General features: G+C 36.3%; 1 protein-coding gene across 2 annotated transcripts in view; it reads right to left on the bottom strand.

Moving 5' to 3' along the window:
- Positions 1 to 19,878, bottom strand: part of PGAP1 (post-GPI attachment to proteins 1) — a 78,391-nt gene that overhangs the window by 10,484 nt on the left and 48,029 nt on the right. For both annotated transcript variants that reach the window (XM_005676296.3, XM_013970627.2), the window contains 10 exons: positions 16,015 to 16,088; positions 15,857 to 15,908; positions 15,057 to 15,123; positions 14,574 to 14,682; positions 13,506 to 13,544; positions 11,294 to 11,387; positions 6,098 to 6,188; positions 5,116 to 5,313; positions 4,059 to 4,194; positions 415 to 465 (listed from right to left, as the gene is read on the bottom strand). In XM_005676296.3, coding sequence (XP_005676353.1) covers positions 415 to 465; positions 4,059 to 4,194; positions 5,116 to 5,313; positions 6,098 to 6,188; positions 11,294 to 11,387; positions 13,506 to 13,544; positions 14,574 to 14,682; positions 15,057 to 15,123; positions 15,857 to 15,908; positions 16,015 to 16,088 — 911 coding nt within the window. The remainder of the gene's footprint in view (positions 1 to 414; positions 466 to 4,058; positions 4,195 to 5,115; positions 5,314 to 6,097; positions 6,189 to 11,293; positions 11,388 to 13,505; positions 13,545 to 14,573; positions 14,683 to 15,056; positions 15,124 to 15,856; positions 15,909 to 16,014; positions 16,089 to 19,878) is intronic.

Below are 19,878 nucleotides of genomic sequence, written 5' to 3'. Positions count from 1 at the left end.
TAAAATTATGTATTACTTTATTTAGAATCATACTCAGTTATCGAACAGCTGAATATAGTTTTTCATTACCAAACTGATATTATATACTGAAATTATCTTATTTGAAAGTATTTTAAGCAGTTGTCAGTTATAAAACTTATTCCATTGACTTGATATTTCCACTGCTAAGAATATATCCCTAAGTAATTACTTAAAATAAAATTTAAGAGATAATTGTAATAACAAAGGCAACTTAAGTACTAACATCGAATTAAATGATAATCTCTAAGTCTTATTTTAATAATCATTAGGTTCCATTTTCCTAAAGCTATTTAAATTCAAATATTGTAAACTTCTAAATATTGTAAAATTCTAACTTTTTTTAATAAACTTATGTTTTTCCATGTTCTATAAGGTTATGAAAATAAAACTTACCACAGTCTGGCTGTTTTTAAAAGTTGTTAGGCTGGCTTGCAGATGAACAATCTATGAAGAAGAAAAGACATTAATTTTACTTTTATTTTGAAACAAAAAACAACCATTTTAAAGAAATTGAGAAGTATTATAATTTGAAATTTTTAAAATCTAAATAAATAAAAATCCATTTCAACATTTAAAAACATTCTTTTAGAAAAGATAAATAATAGCTACATGTGCTTGCTATCATGGATTAAAACTCAGAAACAAAATAAAACATCACAGAGTATGTTGGGGCTAGAATATAATGTTAACCTTTCCACACTGTGTGACACTATGCTTGAATGGTGCCTTGCTAATGCAACTTAAAATGTTATGTCAGTCAAAAATTTCACTATATTCAGCACAGTATAAACATCTTAACAAGTGTTATATAATCTAAATCTTTGAAAATTGAAACTCAGTTATATAGGATGGTAAAATGTTTACAAGAACCTGGGAAAGTCTACAAATTTATTAGGTGTGCTTAAGTATTTGAGAAAGTTTTTCTTACTGTGTCAGTTGTTTGAAATATTCACCTAAAAAACTAAAAATATTGTATTTATAAATCAAATTAATTTATATTTATAAATAAAACTCTGATTAGTTTTTTCTGATGGTCTTACTTTTCCTCTGAAAACTGAAAGTAATCTATAATGGCATATATTTAGTGTAAAGTGTTAGTCGCTCAGTTGTGTCTGTGTCTTTGTGACCCCATGGACTACATACAGCCCATCAGGCTCCTCTGTTCATGGTATCTTCCTAACCCAGGGATGGAACCTGGGTCGCCTGCATTGCGGGGAAATTCTTTATAGTCTGAGCCGCCAGGGAAGCCCATTTGTATTAAATGCATATACAAATAAGTCTTTGCTAGGAAAAAAGAAAAGGAAAGAAATTATTATCCTTTCTGATATCAACTAACTCTATATAAGGTTAATGTGGAGCTCATGCGATTATATTATCCTGAATTTTCCTGCAAAGCTGTCAGTCTTTTTAGAAGTGTTTTTCATTTCCTCAGTAAAATTACCAGCTTAATTATTTTTATCATTGTCTTATGATTCTTTAGCAACATTTGTAACATTCTGCATGTTTCAGCATGACCAACAACTTGATCCAATTGACATAACCAATTATTATGTCTATTATCCATGTTCAAAGAAAAGTTATGAACAAACTGTTCTGGGAGAATATTTTTCAAAAAGTTAACATTATTTGCCAAAGCATCAAGTAATGTGAAAAGATTACATCTCCTCCCCTCCCTTTGTTTTTAACAAAGAAACTCAATTCAGATAAGTAACTTCAGTTCTACAGTTAACTTCATATATCTGAAATAGTTCAGTTCAGTTCAGTTCAGTCGCTCTGTCGTGTCCGACTCTTTGCGACCCCATGAATCGCAGCACGCCAGGCCTCCCTGTCCATCGCCATCTCCCAGAGTTCACTCACTCACGTCCATCGAGTCCCTGATGCCATCTAGCCATCTCATCCTCGACTGTCCCCTTCTCCTCCTGCCCCCAATCCCTCCCAGCATCAGAGTCTTTTCCAATGAGTCAACTCTTCGCATGAGGTGGCCAAAGTACTGGAGCTTCAGCTTTAGCATCATTCCTTCCAAATCCCAGGGTTGATCTCCTTCAGAATGGACTGGTTGGATCTCCTTGCAGTCCAAGGGATTCTCAAGAGTCTTCTTCAACACCATAGTTCGAAACCATCAATTCTTCGGCGCTCAGCCTTCTTCACAGTCCAACTCTCACATCCATACATGACCACTGGAAAAACCATAGCTTTGACTAGACGGACCTTAGTCGGCAAAGTAATGTCTCTGCTTTTGAATATACTATCTAGGTTGGTTATAACTTTCCTTCCAAGGAGTAAACATCTTTTAATTTCATGGCTGCAGTCACCATCTGCAGTGATTTTGGAGCCTAAAAAAATAAAGTCTGACACTGTTTCCACTGTTTCCCAGTCTATTTCCCATGAAGTGATGGGACCGGATGCCATGATCTTCGTTTTCTGAATGTTGAGTTTTAAGCCAACTTTTTTGCTCTCCTCTTTCACTTTTATCAAGAGGCTTTTTAGTTCCTCTTCACTTTCTGCCATAAGGGTGGTGTCATCTGCATATCTGAGGTTATTGATATTTCCCCTGGCAATCTTGATCCCAGCTTGTGCTTCTTCCAGCCCAGCGTTTCTCATGATGTACTCTGCATATAAGTTAAACAAGCAGGGTGACAATATACAGCCTTGACATACTCCTTTTCCTGTTTGGAACCAGTCTGTTGTTCCATGTCCAGTTCTAACTGTTGCTTCCTGACCTGCATACAGATTTCTCAAGAGGCAGGTCAGGTGGTCTGGTATTCCCATCTCTTGAAGAATTTTCCACAGTTGATTGTGATCCACACAGTCAAAGGCTTTGGCATAGTCAAGAAAGCAGAAATAGATGTTTTTCTGGAACTCTCTTGCTTTTTCCATGATCCAGTGGATGTTGGCAATTTCATCTCTGGTTCCTCTGTGTTATCTAAAACCAGCTTGAACATCAGGAAGTTCACAGTTCACGTATTGCTGAAGCCTGGCTTGGAGAATTTTGAGCATTACTTTACTAGCGTGTGAGATGAGTGCAATTGTGTGGTAGTTTGAGCATTCTTTGGCATTTCCTTTCTTTGGAATTGGAATGAAAACTGACCTTTTCCAGTCCTGTGGCCACTGCTGAGTTTTTCAAATGTGCTGGCATATTGAGTGCAGCACTTTCACAGCATCATCTTTCAGGATTTGAAAGAACTCAACTGGAATTCCATCACCTCCACTAGCTTTGTTCATAGTGATGCTTTCTAAGGCCCACTTGACTTCACATTCCAAGATGTCTGGCTCTAGATGAGTGATCACATCATCATGATTATCTGGGTCATGAAGATCTTTTTTGTACAGTTCTTCTGTGTATTCTTGCCACCTCTTCTTAATATCTTCTGCTTCTGTTAGGTCCATACCATTTCTGTCCTTTATCGAGCCCATCTTTGCATGAAATGTTCTCTTGGTATCTCTAATTTTCTTGAAGAGATCTCCAGTCTTTCCCATTCTGTTCTTTTCCTCTATTTCTTTGCACTGATCGCTGAAGAAGGCTTTCTTATCTCTTCTTGCTATTCTCTGGAACTCTGCATTCAGATGCTTGCATCTTTCCTTTTCTCCTTGGCTTTTCACCTCTCTTCCTTTCACGGCTATTTGTAAGGCCTCCCCAGACAGCCATTTTGCTTTTTTGCATTTCTTTTCCATGGGGATGGTCTTGATCCCTGTCTCCTGTACAATGTCACAAACCTCATTCCATAGTTCATCAGGCACTCTATCTATCAGATCTAGGCCCTTAAATCTATTTCTCACTTCCACTGTATAATCATAAGGTATTTGATTTAGGTCATACATGAATGGTCTAGTGGTTTTCCCTACTTTCTTCAATTTAAGTCTGAATTTGGTAATAAGGAAATAGTTAAGATGTTAAAAAAAAATCTTTACACATAAGCCTGTTATATAACAGAATGTTACTGCAGCAGTGATTGAAAAAAAGTTTTTCACACCTACGGGTAATTCAATGCCTGCCTGATACACAACTCAGGCCTTCTTGCTTTATTTATTTGACATACCTTAAACACATAGTAAAGATAAGTAAGAAGTATGGCAAAAGCTCCACAAGTTGTCCAGCTAATGAGGATCAAAACAATTGTCAAAATGGGCAAGTCTGGTGATATTATCTTGATATCTTTAGGAAGTTCGGAGGGCCTGGAATAACAAGAATAATATTTTAAAAGCATATTAACAGTCACAATTTAGGAGAAAACAGTATAGTGCTCTGTCAGCTTCTCCTTATTAATCTGCAAGCATTACTATAAGGTAAGTAGTAAAGCTTTTAAAAATAAAGATGATGGTGTCACATATTTTAAAATTCTGTTATATACTGTGATAGTTTCTCTTGCATTTAGATATACTATGGATAGTATCAGAACTAAAAGAGAAAAAGTATTGTTAAAGATAATTATTACTTATAGGCTCTGTACCACACAATTCCAATCTTGACATGAAAAGAAATCATTTTCTGTTTTTAAAGTCTCAAGGTCACTCATACATCTCATGATGTTAATGTCAGAAGCAGTTTAGAAGAAATGGAGGAAGAATGTATCATGAGGAGAGTTAATTAACAGAAACTACATCACTGGTTTACCTGAAAAACCTCCCAACAACTTCAAACCATGTCTTTGGATCATAATAGAACCCTAGGCAATGCTTTTGGAACTCTTACACATCTCATCTAATCTGATCCTACATATTAAGACTGGAGTCTCTTGCTCTCAGGTGTGACTGGAAACCACCACGTAAAATCATTGCCAGAAAACAAACAATTCCCCCTTGAAAAGATTTAAACAGTGAAATTTAAAAATACTTGTGCACTCTGTTAAACTTTTTTGATTTTTTTACCATCTTAAACACTATGGTCAAAATCAAATGTAGCATTTAACTTGAAATAAATCATTATCTATGACAGAAATGTAAGTTTAAACACTAACCCCATGTTTTGCTACTTATACATTTTTCCTTAGATATTATATTTTAGTGAAAGCAAAGTAACCTTAAGGTTCTCTATCAGAATATGATTTTTTTCTTACTTAAGAGCAATAAGAAAGCTTCTAGTCACTCATTCTTTACCTTTTCAAAGCTAGCCACAATGAAGAAAGAAGTCTCACAGATGTAGAAGAGAGTAGGCCACCCCAGTAGGCAGTACATGTTCCAAACAGAAAAAGAATCAAAGATACAAGGGGGAAACACATACTCTGGCTAGTTAAAACGATGGCATCTAATTCTGGTAACAGTAACATATCCCATAATTCTTTAAACCATTTATATCTGTGGATAAAAGAAAACAAACAAACAAACAAAAGCAAATGATACAATAAAAGCAAAAAAATCAACAACTCTCATTCAAGGATTTAACATCTGAAGCGTTTGACCATTCACTAGAGTCCTCAAAGTTCCATGGTATTAAATTTGCAATTATTCTGAAAAAACAAACTTCAATTCCTTGTAAGGAACTAGTGAGTCTACTGATCTTCAAAGATATGAGTCTTAAGTTTCAAAGCAGTTTAACACTCTTGTAATCCTTGTATTAAAGTCATAATTTTTTTTTAAGTTAGAAAGACAATAGCTAATTATAATGACAGAAGAAATGATATCTGAGTAATGTTTCTTAATCCCCCTCCCCCAAAATCAGAATAAATTAAGAATGCAATGTTAAGTAGGGTAAAGAGATCTAAAATATACTTTGGATGGGAAGTAATAAAAAGTGTTCTGAGGCACTGTTTCATCAGTATCTTACAGCACTTACAGTTCATAAATCTGGTATACCCGAAGATCATGGACTGTATACATTCTTTTGGAAATGTTAAAGTCCTGGTATATTTACAAGTTAAGTTTACACTGTAATGATTACTTTTCAATAATTACCTTTGAAATGGTTAAACTACTGAAGTAAACGTTGATGTGCTTATTAGGCCTTTGCCTAAGAGAAAAATTCCATTTAATTAAACAAGTCAATTGTCTTATTTGTATGAAAATTTATGCTCCATATTTGAGCCAAGCATAATATTCTATACATAAAATTAAACTCATTACCACAGATAATAAAACTTACCCCAATAGAAACTTAACCATAATTACAAAAGGATCAACTTTGTATGGTTTGGCTTCTTTATCCAACAGAGTAGCATATTCTAAGCAATGACCTAGTGATTAAAAAAATATATATGTAGTAGAGAATTCACAGTAATTAAATATGAGACATATCACATTCTGCATTGTTTACAAGAATACCATATTACATGTGAGAAAGCAAAAGTCTTTATTTTTCTAATTTGAAATGCAATCAAAACTACAATGAAGTCTGGTCAAAATGGCTATGACTAAAAACTCCACAAATAATAATTGTCAGAGAGGATGAAATGGAGAAGGAAATAACAACCCACTCCAGGATCCCTGCCTGGTAAATCCCATGGGCAGAGGAACCCTGCAGGCTACAGTCCATGGGGTCACAAAAAGAGTTGGACATGACTGAGGGAACTTGCACTTCAGAGAGGCTGTGGAGAACACAATGTACCTTCTACACTGTTGGTGGAAATGGAAGTTGGTGCAGCAACTATGGGAAACAGTATGAGGTTCTTTAAAAACTAAAAACAGAACTACTCTATGATCTAGAACCATAAGCAGAATGTATGCAGGTCAAGAAGCAACAGTTCTAATAGGACATGGAACAACGGGCTGGTTCCAAACTGAGAAAGGAGTATGTCAAGGCTATACATTGTCACCCTGCTTATTTAACTTCTATGCAGAGTACATCATGTAAAATGCTGGGTTGGATGAAGCACAAGCTGGAATCAAGACTGCTGGGAGAAATATCAATCACCTCAAATATGCAGATGACACCACCCTTATGGGAGAAAGTGAAGAGGAACTAAAAAGCCTCTTGATGAAAGTGAAAGAAGAGAGCAAAAAAGCTGGCTTAAAATTTAACATTCAAAAAAGGAAGATCACGGCATCTGGTCCCATCACTTCATGGCAAATAGATGGGAAACAATGAAAACAGTAACACACTTTATTTTCTTGGGCTCCAAAATCACTGCAGATGGTGACTGTAGCCATGAAATTAAAAGATGCTTGCTCCTTGGAAGAAAAGCTATGACCAACCTAGACAGCATATTAAAAAGCAGAGATATTATTTTGCCAACAAAGTTCTGTCTAATCAAAGCTATGGTTTTTCTAGTAGTCATACATGGATGTGAGAGCTGGACCATAAAGAAAGCTGAGCACTGAAGAATTGATGTTTTTGAACTGTGGTGTTGGAGAAGACTCTTGAGAGTCTGTTGGACAGTAAGGAGATCAAATAAGTCAATTCTAAAGGAAATCAGTCCTGAACATTCACTGCAAGGACTGCTTTTGAAGCTGAAGCTCCAATACTGATGGCATCACTGCCTCAATGGACATGAGTTTGAGCAAGCTCTGGGAGTTGGTGATGACTAGAGAAGACTGGTGTGCTGCAGTCCATGTCATTACAAAGAGTCAGACATGACTTGAGCAACTGAACTGACGATCCAGAAATCCTACTCCTGGGTATATAGCCAGACAAAACTCTAATTCAAAAAGATACATGCAACCCTATGTTCATAGCAGCACTATTCACAACAGCCAAGACATAGAAATAACTGCAATGTCCATTGACAGATAAATAGATATGATACATATATACAATGGAATATTACTCAGCCATTAAAAAGAACAAAAATGCCATTTGCAGCAACATGGATGCAGCTAGAGATTATCATACTAAGTGAAGTAAGACAGAAAAAGAAAAACAAATATCACATGATAGCACTCATTTGTGGAACCTAAAATATGACACAACTGAACCTATCTACAAAAGAGACTTGTGGACACAGAGAACAGACTTGTGGTTGCCAGGGGGGAAGGGGTTGGGGGAAGGATGGAGTGGCAGTTTGGGGTTAGCAGATGTAAGTTTTTATATAGAGAATGGATAAATGACAAGGTCCTACTGTATAGCAGAGAGAACTATATTCACTATCCTAAACAAAATGGAAAAGAATATAAAAAACAATGCACATATGTATAATAACTGAATTACTTTGCTGTATAGCAGAAATTAGCATATTATAAATCAACTATACTTCAATTAAAAAATTTAAAAACATAAATATACCATACAAATATTAATTTAGTGGTTCTCAGACAAGAGTACATATTCAATCATCATTTGTGAAACAAATTCAGGAAGCTGAGGCTATGGTTTCATCTCCCACAGGTGAGCTGTTTTTTAAAAACAATTTTACTGAGATATAATTCTCCCAACTCAAAATTCACCCATTTGAAATATATGCAATTCAGTGGTTTTTAGTACATTCAAAGAGTATGCATTCACCACTCCAGTCAGTCTTAAAACATTTTCATTTCTCCCAAAGAAACAGTTCCTCTTAACTGAAACCTCCAATACATCCCCATTTTAGGCAACCAAACTAAAAGACGCTTACTCCTTGGAAGAAAAGATATGACCAACCTAGACAGCATATTGAAAAGCAGAGACATTACTTTGCCAACTAAGGTCCGTCTAGTCAAGGCTATGGTTTTTCCTGTGGTCATGTATGGATGTGAGAGTTGGACTGTGAAGAATGCTAAGCGCCGAAGAATTGATGCTTGTGAACTGTGGTGTTGGAGAAGACTGTTGCAAGTCCCTTGGACTGCAAGGAGATCCAACCAGTCCATTCTGAAGGAGATCACCCCTGGGATTTCTTTGGAAGGAATGATGCTAAAGCTGAAACTCCAGTACTTTGGCCACCTCATGCAAAGAGTTGACTCATTGGAAAAGACTCTGATGCTGGGAGGGATTGGGGGCAGGAGGAGAAGGGGTCGACAGAGGATGAGATGGCTGGATGGCATCACTGACTCGACGTGAGTCTGAGTGAACTCCGGGAGTTGGTGTTGGACAGGGAGGCCTGGCGTGCTGCGATTCATGGGGTCGCAAAGAGTTGGACACGACTGAGCGACTGAACTGAACTGAACCTACTTTCTATAGACTGGCTTACTCTGAGGATGTCATAAAAATGGGATCCTACATTATGTGGTCATTTGTGACTGGTTCCTTCAACTTAGCATATTTCCAAGATCCATCAATATTGTAGCAAGCATCAGCACATTTATCCATTCATCAGTTGACGGACATTTTGGTTGTTTTCATTCCTTGACTATTATAAATAGTGCTCCTCTGAATATCCAAGTACAAGTTTAGTATGGATGCATGTTTTCATTTCTCTTAGGTCTACACACAGGAGTAGAGTTGCTGAGTCATATGGCAACTCTCTTTAACCTTTTGAGGAACTGCCAGATCACTTTCCAAAATAGCTGTATCATTTTACATTTCCACCAACAGTGCAAAAAGATTCTAATTTCTTCAAATCCTCATTAAAATTTGTTATCATCTGTCTTTTTTATTATAGCCATTCTAGTGAGCATGATCTACAGGTGATTTCTGATAAGCATTTGTGGTTCAGAACTACTTCTTTAACTGGTCTGAGACACAATCCCATACTCAAATCCTCTAATCAGTATCATATATCCTTGGGGTCTCTGTGGACTACCTAGATATAAATCCTAAATGGTTGAGAATAAATTTTCAAGTCACTTGAAACTAAGAAGAATGAGGTGTCTCTTGAAAAAAAAATTATACTCAACTATAGGAGATGTAATATTGCCAGAATAATCTTTTAATTAAAAGGTTGGGTCTGACTAGATCACACTAAATGTTGCTTCCTTTGTCCTGGAAGATAAGTTAAATCAGGTTAAAATGAACACTAAAGGCAGATTTAAAATGGCAAAAAGTCACTGAAGGGAAATGAGTAGCTGTGAAAGGATTTGGCAATACGGAAACAGTGGAGGGGACTTGGGGACTGCTTTTGTATGTTTCGGCCCCACTCTGTTTTCTTCTCTTTTGCTTTCTTGGATTATTACTGCCCAAGCCCAGCAAGTGCACAAGGCTCCTGGGAAACTGTTCTAATTGCTGTACTCTGTATGTGAAAGTTGCTCAGTCATGTCTGACTCATGTGACCGCTTTGTGACCTCTGTAGCCCGCCAGGCTCCTCCCTCCATGGGATTTTCCAGGTAAGAATACTGGAGTGGGTTGCCATTTCCTTCTCCAGAGGATCTTCCCAACCCAGGGATTGAACCTGGGTCTCCCAGATTGCAGGTAGACTCTTTACCGTCTGAACCACCATGGAAGCCCTTTTTACTGTACTCTAGAAAGGATTTTGTCCAATATACTGTACAGTCTATGTTTTCTTCTCCAGATCCATTTTCTACCCTTTACTTTGCTCTGAATTCTGAGAGGCTGACTTTTATGAACTGGCTTCTAGTTGGGTTCAGTGAATGACAAGCACTAGCAGTTAGGAGGAGAGAAGGAAATAAAATTAGTGCATTTATTTCCCTGCCTTCTCCCTGCTGAGCCACACACTGACAGCAGTTGCAGCATTTCAGTACCTAAGGCTCAGGTGCAGTACTGTTACTTTTTCCTACAGCTCTCAAGGTTTGCTCCCTCATTCGTCCTGGTACCTAGGAGTATCAGATGGCTTTGTTGCTAATTTGGTACTTTATCATTTGTTGTTGGTTTCCCTTTTCCTTACACATACCTTTGAAACAATCCCTTCAACTAAAATCTCAGTTATTCCATTCAATGTACCAGGACCTAACTGATACAGGTGATACAGTCCAAATATTATGCTGACTGCCAACTATGTGCCTGGCCCCAGTCAGGCACTGGGAATAGAATGGAGAACAAAAGCCCCATCAATGAGTTTCTATCTCTTAGGACATCGTTAGAACAGAGAGAATAAACTTTAGACAAAAGGGTATAAAATGCAGAAAACAAGTAAGTAATTTTCTTGGGCACCTCTTAAAACTTAAAGAGGATCTTAAACACCTGTAAACTTGAGAGAGAAGGGTTGTGAAATCTTCAAGAAACTGATGTTGACATTACACACTGCTTTATTTAAAATAGATAACCAAAAAGGACCTACTGTATAGCACAGGGAACTCTGCTCAATATCATGTGACAACTTAATGGGAAAAGAATTTGCAAAACAATAGCTACATGTATATGTATAACTGAACCACTTTGATGTATACCTGAAACTAACACAACATTGTTAATCAACTTTACCCCAATAAAAACAAGGAAATTGACGTGTCCTCATTAGCTACATGTAGGACAAAAAAATTAGTAATAAACCACTAGGGAAGGAAGAGAGGGAGAGAGGAATAGAAATATTCTTACCTGTTGAGAAAAGAGAGTATAACTGTCCTCCATAAGCGAGAAGGATACTAGATATGACATAAGCAGGAAGCGCTCCACCATGAAATCTAACTACCTAGAAAACAGACAAATGGGCAATTTCTGAATGTTAATGTTAATGATGTAAGTATACTTTTACATGAAATAAACTTGTTCTTCACTTTATACATTTTCTGACACAACCACAAAGGTATCTCCAGTAATGGGCATAAAAGTTCTATGTAAAATAAATGCTAAGAATATGTGGTATATTAGAAATGTTTATCTAAATTTTTATCAAATGCATAAAAGAGAAAATATAAATTGTGTAGCAAATTTTTGCAAACTTTTTTATAAGATATGTTTATTAAGCAAATCAGGAAAAGAGTACATCAAGGCTATATATTGTCACCTTGCTTATTTAACTTATATGCAGTCTATATAATGTGAAATGGTGGGCTGGATGAAGCATAAGCTGGAATCAAGATTGCTGGGAGAAATATCAATAAACTCAGATACGCAGATGATACCACCCTTATGGCAGAAAGTGAAGAGGAACTAAAGAGCCTCTAGATGAAAGTGAAAGAGGAGCGTAAAAAACCTGGCTTAAAACTCAACCTTAAAAAAACTAAGATCATGGCATCTGGTCCCATCACTTCATGGCAAATAGATGGGAAACAATGGAAACAGTGACAGATTTTATTTTCTTGGGCTCTAAAATCACTGTGGGCGGTGACTGCAGCCATGAAATTAAAAGATGCTTGCTCCTTGGAAGAAAAGCTATGACAAACCTAGACAGCATTATAAAAAGCAGAGACGTTACTTTGCCAACAAAGGTCTGTCTAGTCGAAGGTATGGTTTTTCCAGTAGTCATGTATGGATTGAGAGCTGGACAATAAAAAAGGCTGAGCACTGAAGAATTAATGCCTTCGAACTGTGGTGCTGGAAGACTCCTGTCTTGACAGGAAGGAAATTAAACCAGTCAATCCTAAAGGAAATCAGTCCTGAATATTCACTGGAAGGACTGATGCTGAAGCTGAAGTTCCAATACTTTGGCCACGTAATGCAAAGAACTGACTCATTTGAAAAGACCCTGATGCTGGGAAAGATTGAAGGTGGGAAGAGAAGGGTACAACAGAGGATGAGATGGTTGGATGGGATCACAGATTCGATGGACATGAGTTTGAGCAAGCTCTGGGAGTTGGTAAAGGACAAGGAAGCCTGGCATGCTGCAGTCCATGGGGTTGCAAAGAGTTGGACACAACTGAATGACTGAACAGATAGTTATAGAATTAAATGACTTAAAAATTTTGTTATGCCTATACTGCAAAACATTACAAACCAAAAAATAAAATGAAAGTAATGATACAATAAAATTTTTAGTGAATTTTAAAACTATAATTTCTTTGACAGATCACTATTACTTATGTCCAGATTGTGCAATTTTGCAAATTAAAATGATGTTGAATAGACTATAGTAGTTCTATGACTTGATATGTTATTTTTGTAAAACTATTTGCCTATGAATCATAGAAAGTGTTAGTCGCTCAGTTTTGCCCAACTCTTAACGACCCCAGGGACTGTAGCGTACCAGGCTCCTCTGTCCATGGGATTTGTCAGGCAAGAATACTGGAGTGGGTTGCCATTTCCTTCTCCATGGGATATTTCCACCCAGGGACCAAACCCAGGTTTCCTGGATTATAGGTGGCCTCTTTACCACCTGAGCCACCAGGGAAGCCACAAATCTTATAAAGAAACTCCCCAAATGAATTTTTCAATATGTTTATTTTTAATATAAATTACCTTTACAACCTGAGCATGTACAACATAAAAAGTTCTTGAAAATGTTCATTTATATGATAGAACTTAGAGATTTTATTGGGATATGAATACAGCATAGAAATTTTAATATAACATTCATTTAAAAATTAGGAAGCAATTTTCATTTTTAGGAAGTATCAAACATGAAAACATCACCTTAAAGACAGGGGTGGCCAACTATCAACTGTGTGCCAAGAATGGCTTTCAGATTTTATTAATGTGAGAGAAAAGAATAAAAAAGTAGCTGAAGTAGTGGCAGCAGCAGCAGCAGCAAGAGACTATATATAATTTGCCTAAACATTTATTATCTGGTCCTTTACAGAAATGCTTACAACTTCTGTCTTAGAGTATCTATTCACAAGGCAATAAATAACTGACAAGAAGGCTCTCTTACCTGTCCAAGTATTTGTGAAAAGGAAGTCTTAACTGTCACCTAGTTTAAAAAACAATTATTTATAAAGGTTATTTTTCCTACACTCACATTTTATTAAATGAGCACTCTACAACAATCATAATCACTACTCTGTTATAATGATGAACCTAAAGGAACTCAAGATCTGAAAAGAATTCTCCAAACCATCAACATTTAATTTCTAGCAACTGCAGTTTACTGTTCAGAACTTTGCCCTTAATCAAATTATTTCTGATTGGATGAATGCTATGATACATGAGTAAACTTTTACTAATTAATATAGTTAATTAATCGGGATATCTTATGACCAGATCATACAAGCTAAAGGAATTCATTGAATGATTGAATCTAGAATTTATACATTTATTTGCTGAAAAATTAAGCACAAATTAATCAATTTTCTATGTAACTTGTACTTTTAAATCTCAAACCTACAATTGTATGGTACTAAAAAAAGCTAAGCAAAACAACTGAATAAATTTAATAAAAATAGGTTTCACATGATATAATCCCAGGAACAAACAGAGCACATATAGTAAAATTTGAGCAAAAACAATATTGTAAAAAGAAATTCATCATTCATTAATTATCTCTACCATAAATACACCTCCTTATATATTAGAAAGTCTGGGAAAAGGGAATATATCTTTCACAGAGAAATTGTAAAATATCTAAATTTGGACTTTTTTGAAAATAAAATATTTGTTAAAATATGGACATCCTGACAGCATGCAGTATTTGGAGCCAAATTACTAATGCAGCTCTTCCTATCTCTATAGTATTAGAAACATGAAGGCACAAGTTGAAACCATTACATCCCTGCAGAATCCTTCAATGCTGGAAACATAAAGCAAGATATCAAAGCACCAATAACTTCCAAAAACCAAAATAACTCATAGTATAGGTCAACTGAAGCTTGGTTGTAGGACAGATTCTATTCACTTGACCTACTAATTCTGGTTTACCCTAAGAAAGTTCTAAAAAGGAATCCAAGTATTTCCAGTTTATTCTATAACTAAATCTTAAAAATTAAGCAAACATATAACTTACCTCATATTGACAGTCTGATGATGTGTACATTTTTAGTAATGCTACATGGCTATCATTATCGGGTTGAGCAATATGGAGTTTCACAGAAATTTCAGTGGACGATGGAACCCTGAAAATATAAACAATGCATTTTCAAATACAAAATGCTGTGAAATAAACATGGCTAAGTCAATACTCAGTACCACACAATGAAATACTGTAAGGAAGCTAGATGACACACACAGGAGTTGGGGGAGAGGTTGGAAAGGGGTTCCTGTTTGATGCAAGTAAGGTTAAATTCTACACTGCTTAAATAAGAATACGATATGTTATAATATTATATGTATTAACTTATGAGCACAATGCTACATAAAGGAAACCTATATTTTACTAAAAGGCACTATAATAATTTCACTAAAATTTTACTATGATTTAAATAAACAAAGTAAAATATGTATTATTCAAAAACACCAAAGTTTAAGGTAAATTCTTTGATTTACTTACTGTGCAATGGTTAGTGAATCTTCATAAGACCAGGGAATATGGAGTTTATAGATACTAGTAATTTCCTCTGTGAAAACATAAAGGAAATATATATTACTAACTTTATATTACTAAATGTGATCTAAGCTACTGTGATACATAACTATAGATGGGCTTTCCGGGTGGCGCTAGTGGTAAAGAACCTGGCTGCCGATGCAGGAGACATAAGAGATGTGAGTTCCATCTCTGGGTTGGGAAGATTCCCCTGAAGAGGGCTGGCAACCCACTCCAGTATTCTTGCCTGGAGACTCCCATGGACAGAGGAGCCTGGTGGGCTACAATCCACAGGGTTGCAAAAGAGTCAGCCGTGACTGAAACTACTTAGCATGCACACAGGCATGCTGATATTTGCATTTATACAATTACTCATTTCATTAAGAAATAATCAGTAAGAGTTATAGCACATGATAAGAAATTAGGGAGAATTCACTAATGTTTAATTAGGCCTACAAAAAGATATTCGAACATATGGGAAGTACTAAGAAATTAGAAAAAATTAAACAGCTAAATGTCAATTACTATTACAATAGGACAGCAAGATATTCAGTATTTTTTAAATGTAAATATTTAAAACCGATCAATATTTTTACTGTTAAAAAGGGTCTATGTTAAATTAATTGGAAATATAAACAGCTTTTCTATTATCATATATTAAATATTAATTTACATATATGGAAAAATAAGTATTACAGAAAATTCCAGTGAAGAAAACCTAAAGATTCTTCAAATGACAAAACTATTTTTTCAGAAAATATACTTACCTTTGACTCCTGAGCACTTGCTTACCACGTTGATTTTAAAAGCTTGGTATATCTAATAGAGTTTGACCACAAAGGAAAAAACAAAAAAACAGGTTTGTAAGTTTAACTAAGCAGTAAAGTGAAATCAAGTCCTTGTTATTGTCAAGATAATTAATTACCTGTCCAAAGTTCAGAAGCTCTATATTATAGAACAGACCACTTGTATTTAATATCACTTTCCTTGAAGATAATCCTGTTGAATCAAAAGACTGTATTACTTAGAATACCAAAAAAATATATTTTTTAAAGTACAAAAGTAATGACTTTAAATAATGTCTAAATAATGCCAACATATTTTTGATATTTAAAGAGTTTATAGGTTCTTGCTTTTGGTATGGAAGAATGGACTTCTAAAAATTCAATCCTCATTAAATAAATTCTGGACAAAACCAGAACATTTATAATGACTTTATTCATTTAAAAAATTTTATTATTGGAGTATAATTGCTTTATAGTATTACATTAATTTTGCTGTTGTTAAACAACCAAAGTTTATCAGCTACATGTATACATATGTCCCCTCCCTCCTGAACCTCCCTTCCACTCCTCTTCTCAAACCTACCCCTCTAGGTTGAGTACCAGATTGAGTTTCCTGTATAGCAACTTCCTACTAGCTATCTATGTTACATATGGTAACATATATGTTTCAATGATACTCTCTCAACTTGTCCTACCCTCCTCACTGTGTCTACATGTCTGTTCTCTATGTCTGTGTCTCTATTTCTGCCCTGCAAATAGGTTCATCTGTACTATTTTTCTAGATTCCGTATATATGATATTATTTAATATTTGTTTTTCTCTTTCTGCCTTACTTCACTCTATACAACAGACTCTAGATCCATCCACACCACTACAAATGTCCCAATTTCATCCCTTTTTATGGCTGAATTATTCCATTGTGTATTATGTGGGATTCCATTGTGTATATGTACCACATCTTTTTTTAAATTTATTTTTAAATTGAAGGATAATTGCTTTACAGACTTGTTGTTTTCTGTCAAACATCAACAAGAATCAGTATACATATGTCCCCTCCCTTTTGGCCCTCCCTCCCATCTCTGCATCCTACCCTCTAGGTAGATACAGAGCCCCTGTTTGAGTTCCCTGAGTCATACAGCAAATTCCCAATGGCTATCTATTTTACATATGGTAATATGTTTCCATGTTACTCTCTCCATACATCTCACCCTCTCTTCCCCCCTCCTCCTGTGTCCAAAGTCTGTTCTCTATGTCTGTTTCTCCATTGCGGCCCTGCAAATAAATTCATCACTAACATCTTTCTAGACTCCATATATATGCGTTAGTATACAATATTTACTTTTTTCTCTTTCTGACTTACTTCACTCTGTATAATAGACTCTAGGTTCATCCACCTCACTAGAACTGACTCAAATGTGTTCTTTTATGGCTGAGTAATATTCCATTGTATATATGTACCACAGCCTCTTCATCCATTCATTCGTCAATGGACATCTAGCTTGTTTCCATATTCTAGCTATTGTAATAGTGCTACAATGAACACTGGGGTTGCTGCTGCTGCTGCTAAATCGCTTCAGTCGTGTCCGACTCTGTGCAACCCCACAGATGGCAGCCCACCAGGCTCCCCCATCCCTGGGATTCTCCAGGCAAGAATACTGGAGTGGGTTGCCATTTCCTTCTCCAATGCATGAAAGTGAAAAGTGTAAGTAAAGTTACCCAGTCGTGCCTGACTCTTAGTGACCCCATGGACTGCAGCCTACCAGCCTCTTCCGCCATGGGATTTTCCAGGCAAGAGTACTGGAGTGGGTTGTCATTGCCTTCTCCAGAATACTGGGGTACAAATATCTTTTTCAGTTTTGGTTTTCTCAGGATATATGCCTAGGAGTGGGACTATTGGGTCATACGGTGCTTTTATTCCTAGTTTTTTACAGAATCTCCATACTGTCTTCCATAGTGGTGGTATCAATTTACATTCCCACCAACAGGACAAGAGGGTTTCCTTTTCTCCACACCCTCTCCAGCATTTACCATTTGTAGACTTTTTATCCACTTATCTGCCGATGGGCATTTAGGCTGTTCCCATGTCCTGGCTGTTGTAAACAGTGCTGCAATGAACACAGCTGTACATGTGCCTCTCTGAATTATGGTTTTCTCAAGGTATATCTCCCATGGTAACAGGTCATGCTTAAAATCTTACATGCTACCCTTCAGCATTACATGAACTAAGAACTTTCAGATGTCCAAACTGGGTTTAGAAAAGGTAGAGGAATCAGAAATCAAACTGCCAACATTCACTGGATCATAGAGAAAGCAAGTGAATTCCAGAAAAACATCTACCTCCATTTCATCAACTATGCCAAAGCCTTTGACTGTGTGGGTCATAAAAAATTGAGGAAAGCTCTTAAAGAGATGGGAATACCAGACCACCTTACCTGTCTCCTGAGAAATCTGTATATGGGTCAAGATGTAACAGTTAGAATCCTGTATGGAACAACTGATTGGTTCAAGATCGAGAAAGGAATATGACAGGGCTGTCTATTGTCATCTTGTTTATTTAATCTATATGCTGAGCACAACATGAGAAATGCCAGGCTGGATAAGTTACAAGCTAGAATCAAAATATGTGAGAGAAACATCAACAACCTCAGATATAAAGATAATATGACTCAAATGGCAGAAAGCAGAGGGGCTAAAGAGCCTCTTGATGAGTGTGAAGGAGAGTGAAAAAGAGTCAGCTTAAAACTAAATATTAAAAAAACTAAGATCATGGTATCTGGCTCCATTGCTTCATGGCAAATAGAAGTAGAAAAGGTGGCAGCAGTGACAGATTTCCTCTTCTTGGGCTCTAAAATCACTACAGATGGTGACTGCAGCCATGAAATCAGAAGATGATTGCTTCTTGACAGGAAAGCTATTACAAACCTAGACAGTTGTGTGGAAAAGCAGAGACATCACTCTGCTGATAAAGGTCCATATAGTCAAGGCTATGGTCTTCCCAGTGGTTACATACAGTTATAAGAGCCGGACCATGAAGAAGGCAGTGTGATGCCTTCAAACTGTGGTGCTGGAGAAGACTCCTGAGAACCCCCTGGACAGCAAGGAGATCAAATCAGTCAATCTTAAAGGAAATAAACCCTGAATACTCACTGGAAGGACTGATGCTGAAGCTGAAGCTCCAGTATTTTGGTCACTTGATATGAACAGCCAACTCACTGGCAAAGTCCCTGATGCTGGGAAAGATTGAAGGCAGAAGAAGAGGGTGTCAGAAGATAAGCTGTCTGGGTGTTATCACCAACGCAAGTGGACATGAACTTGGGCAAACTCCGGGGGATGGTGAGGGACAGCAAGGCCTGGCGTGCTGCAGTCCCTGGGGTTGCAAACAGTCAGACACGACTGTGCGACTGAACAACAGGGTGTGTGCTCAGGAGCGAGATTGCTGGGTCATATGGTAGCTCTATTTTTAGTTTTTTTAAAAGACTTTCAATAACATTTAGTTGTTTTAAAAAATCACTACAGATTTCCAATTTCAAAAAGGTATGCTTTCTTGGTAGCTATTTTCTCTATTTTTTAAGAACATCTTAATCAATTTTAAAAATTACACCCACTTAGATGTGAATGCCTTTGGATAAGAATATGCAAATACAAGTGTTCAGATGCTTCTTTGAAAAGAGAAAACAATAGGACAAACCACCACTGTGCAACAGACAGAAAAGGCTTGAAATAATTACCAAGTATATCACTAAAATTCTAATAATCAAAAAATAAATACTATATGATGTTAAGATTCTGTCAGGCACATTTAGCACCAGCTAAAACAAATAACCAGTTTTTTCATAATGTTGAGTTCTCATAACTATTATACAGGATCAATAATTGAATTTAGGAAAACAGATGTAAGAAAATTTGATCAACATGTAAACAAATTTCTTAAATAGAAGGTGTACCATCAATTTGGGATTAATAAATCACTTTGAAGACACACTGCTTAGACATTCAACTACAAA

The sequence above is a fragment of the Capra hircus genome, chromosome 2 (assembly GCF_001704415.2).
Source record: "Capra hircus breed San Clemente chromosome 2, ASM170441v1, whole genome shotgun sequence".
NCBI classification, from domain to species: Eukaryota; Metazoa; Chordata; class Mammalia; order Artiodactyla; family Bovidae; genus Capra; species Capra hircus.
The sequence above is the reverse complement of the archived record's forward strand: the minus strand, read 5'-3'. Positions and strand labels throughout refer to the sequence as shown.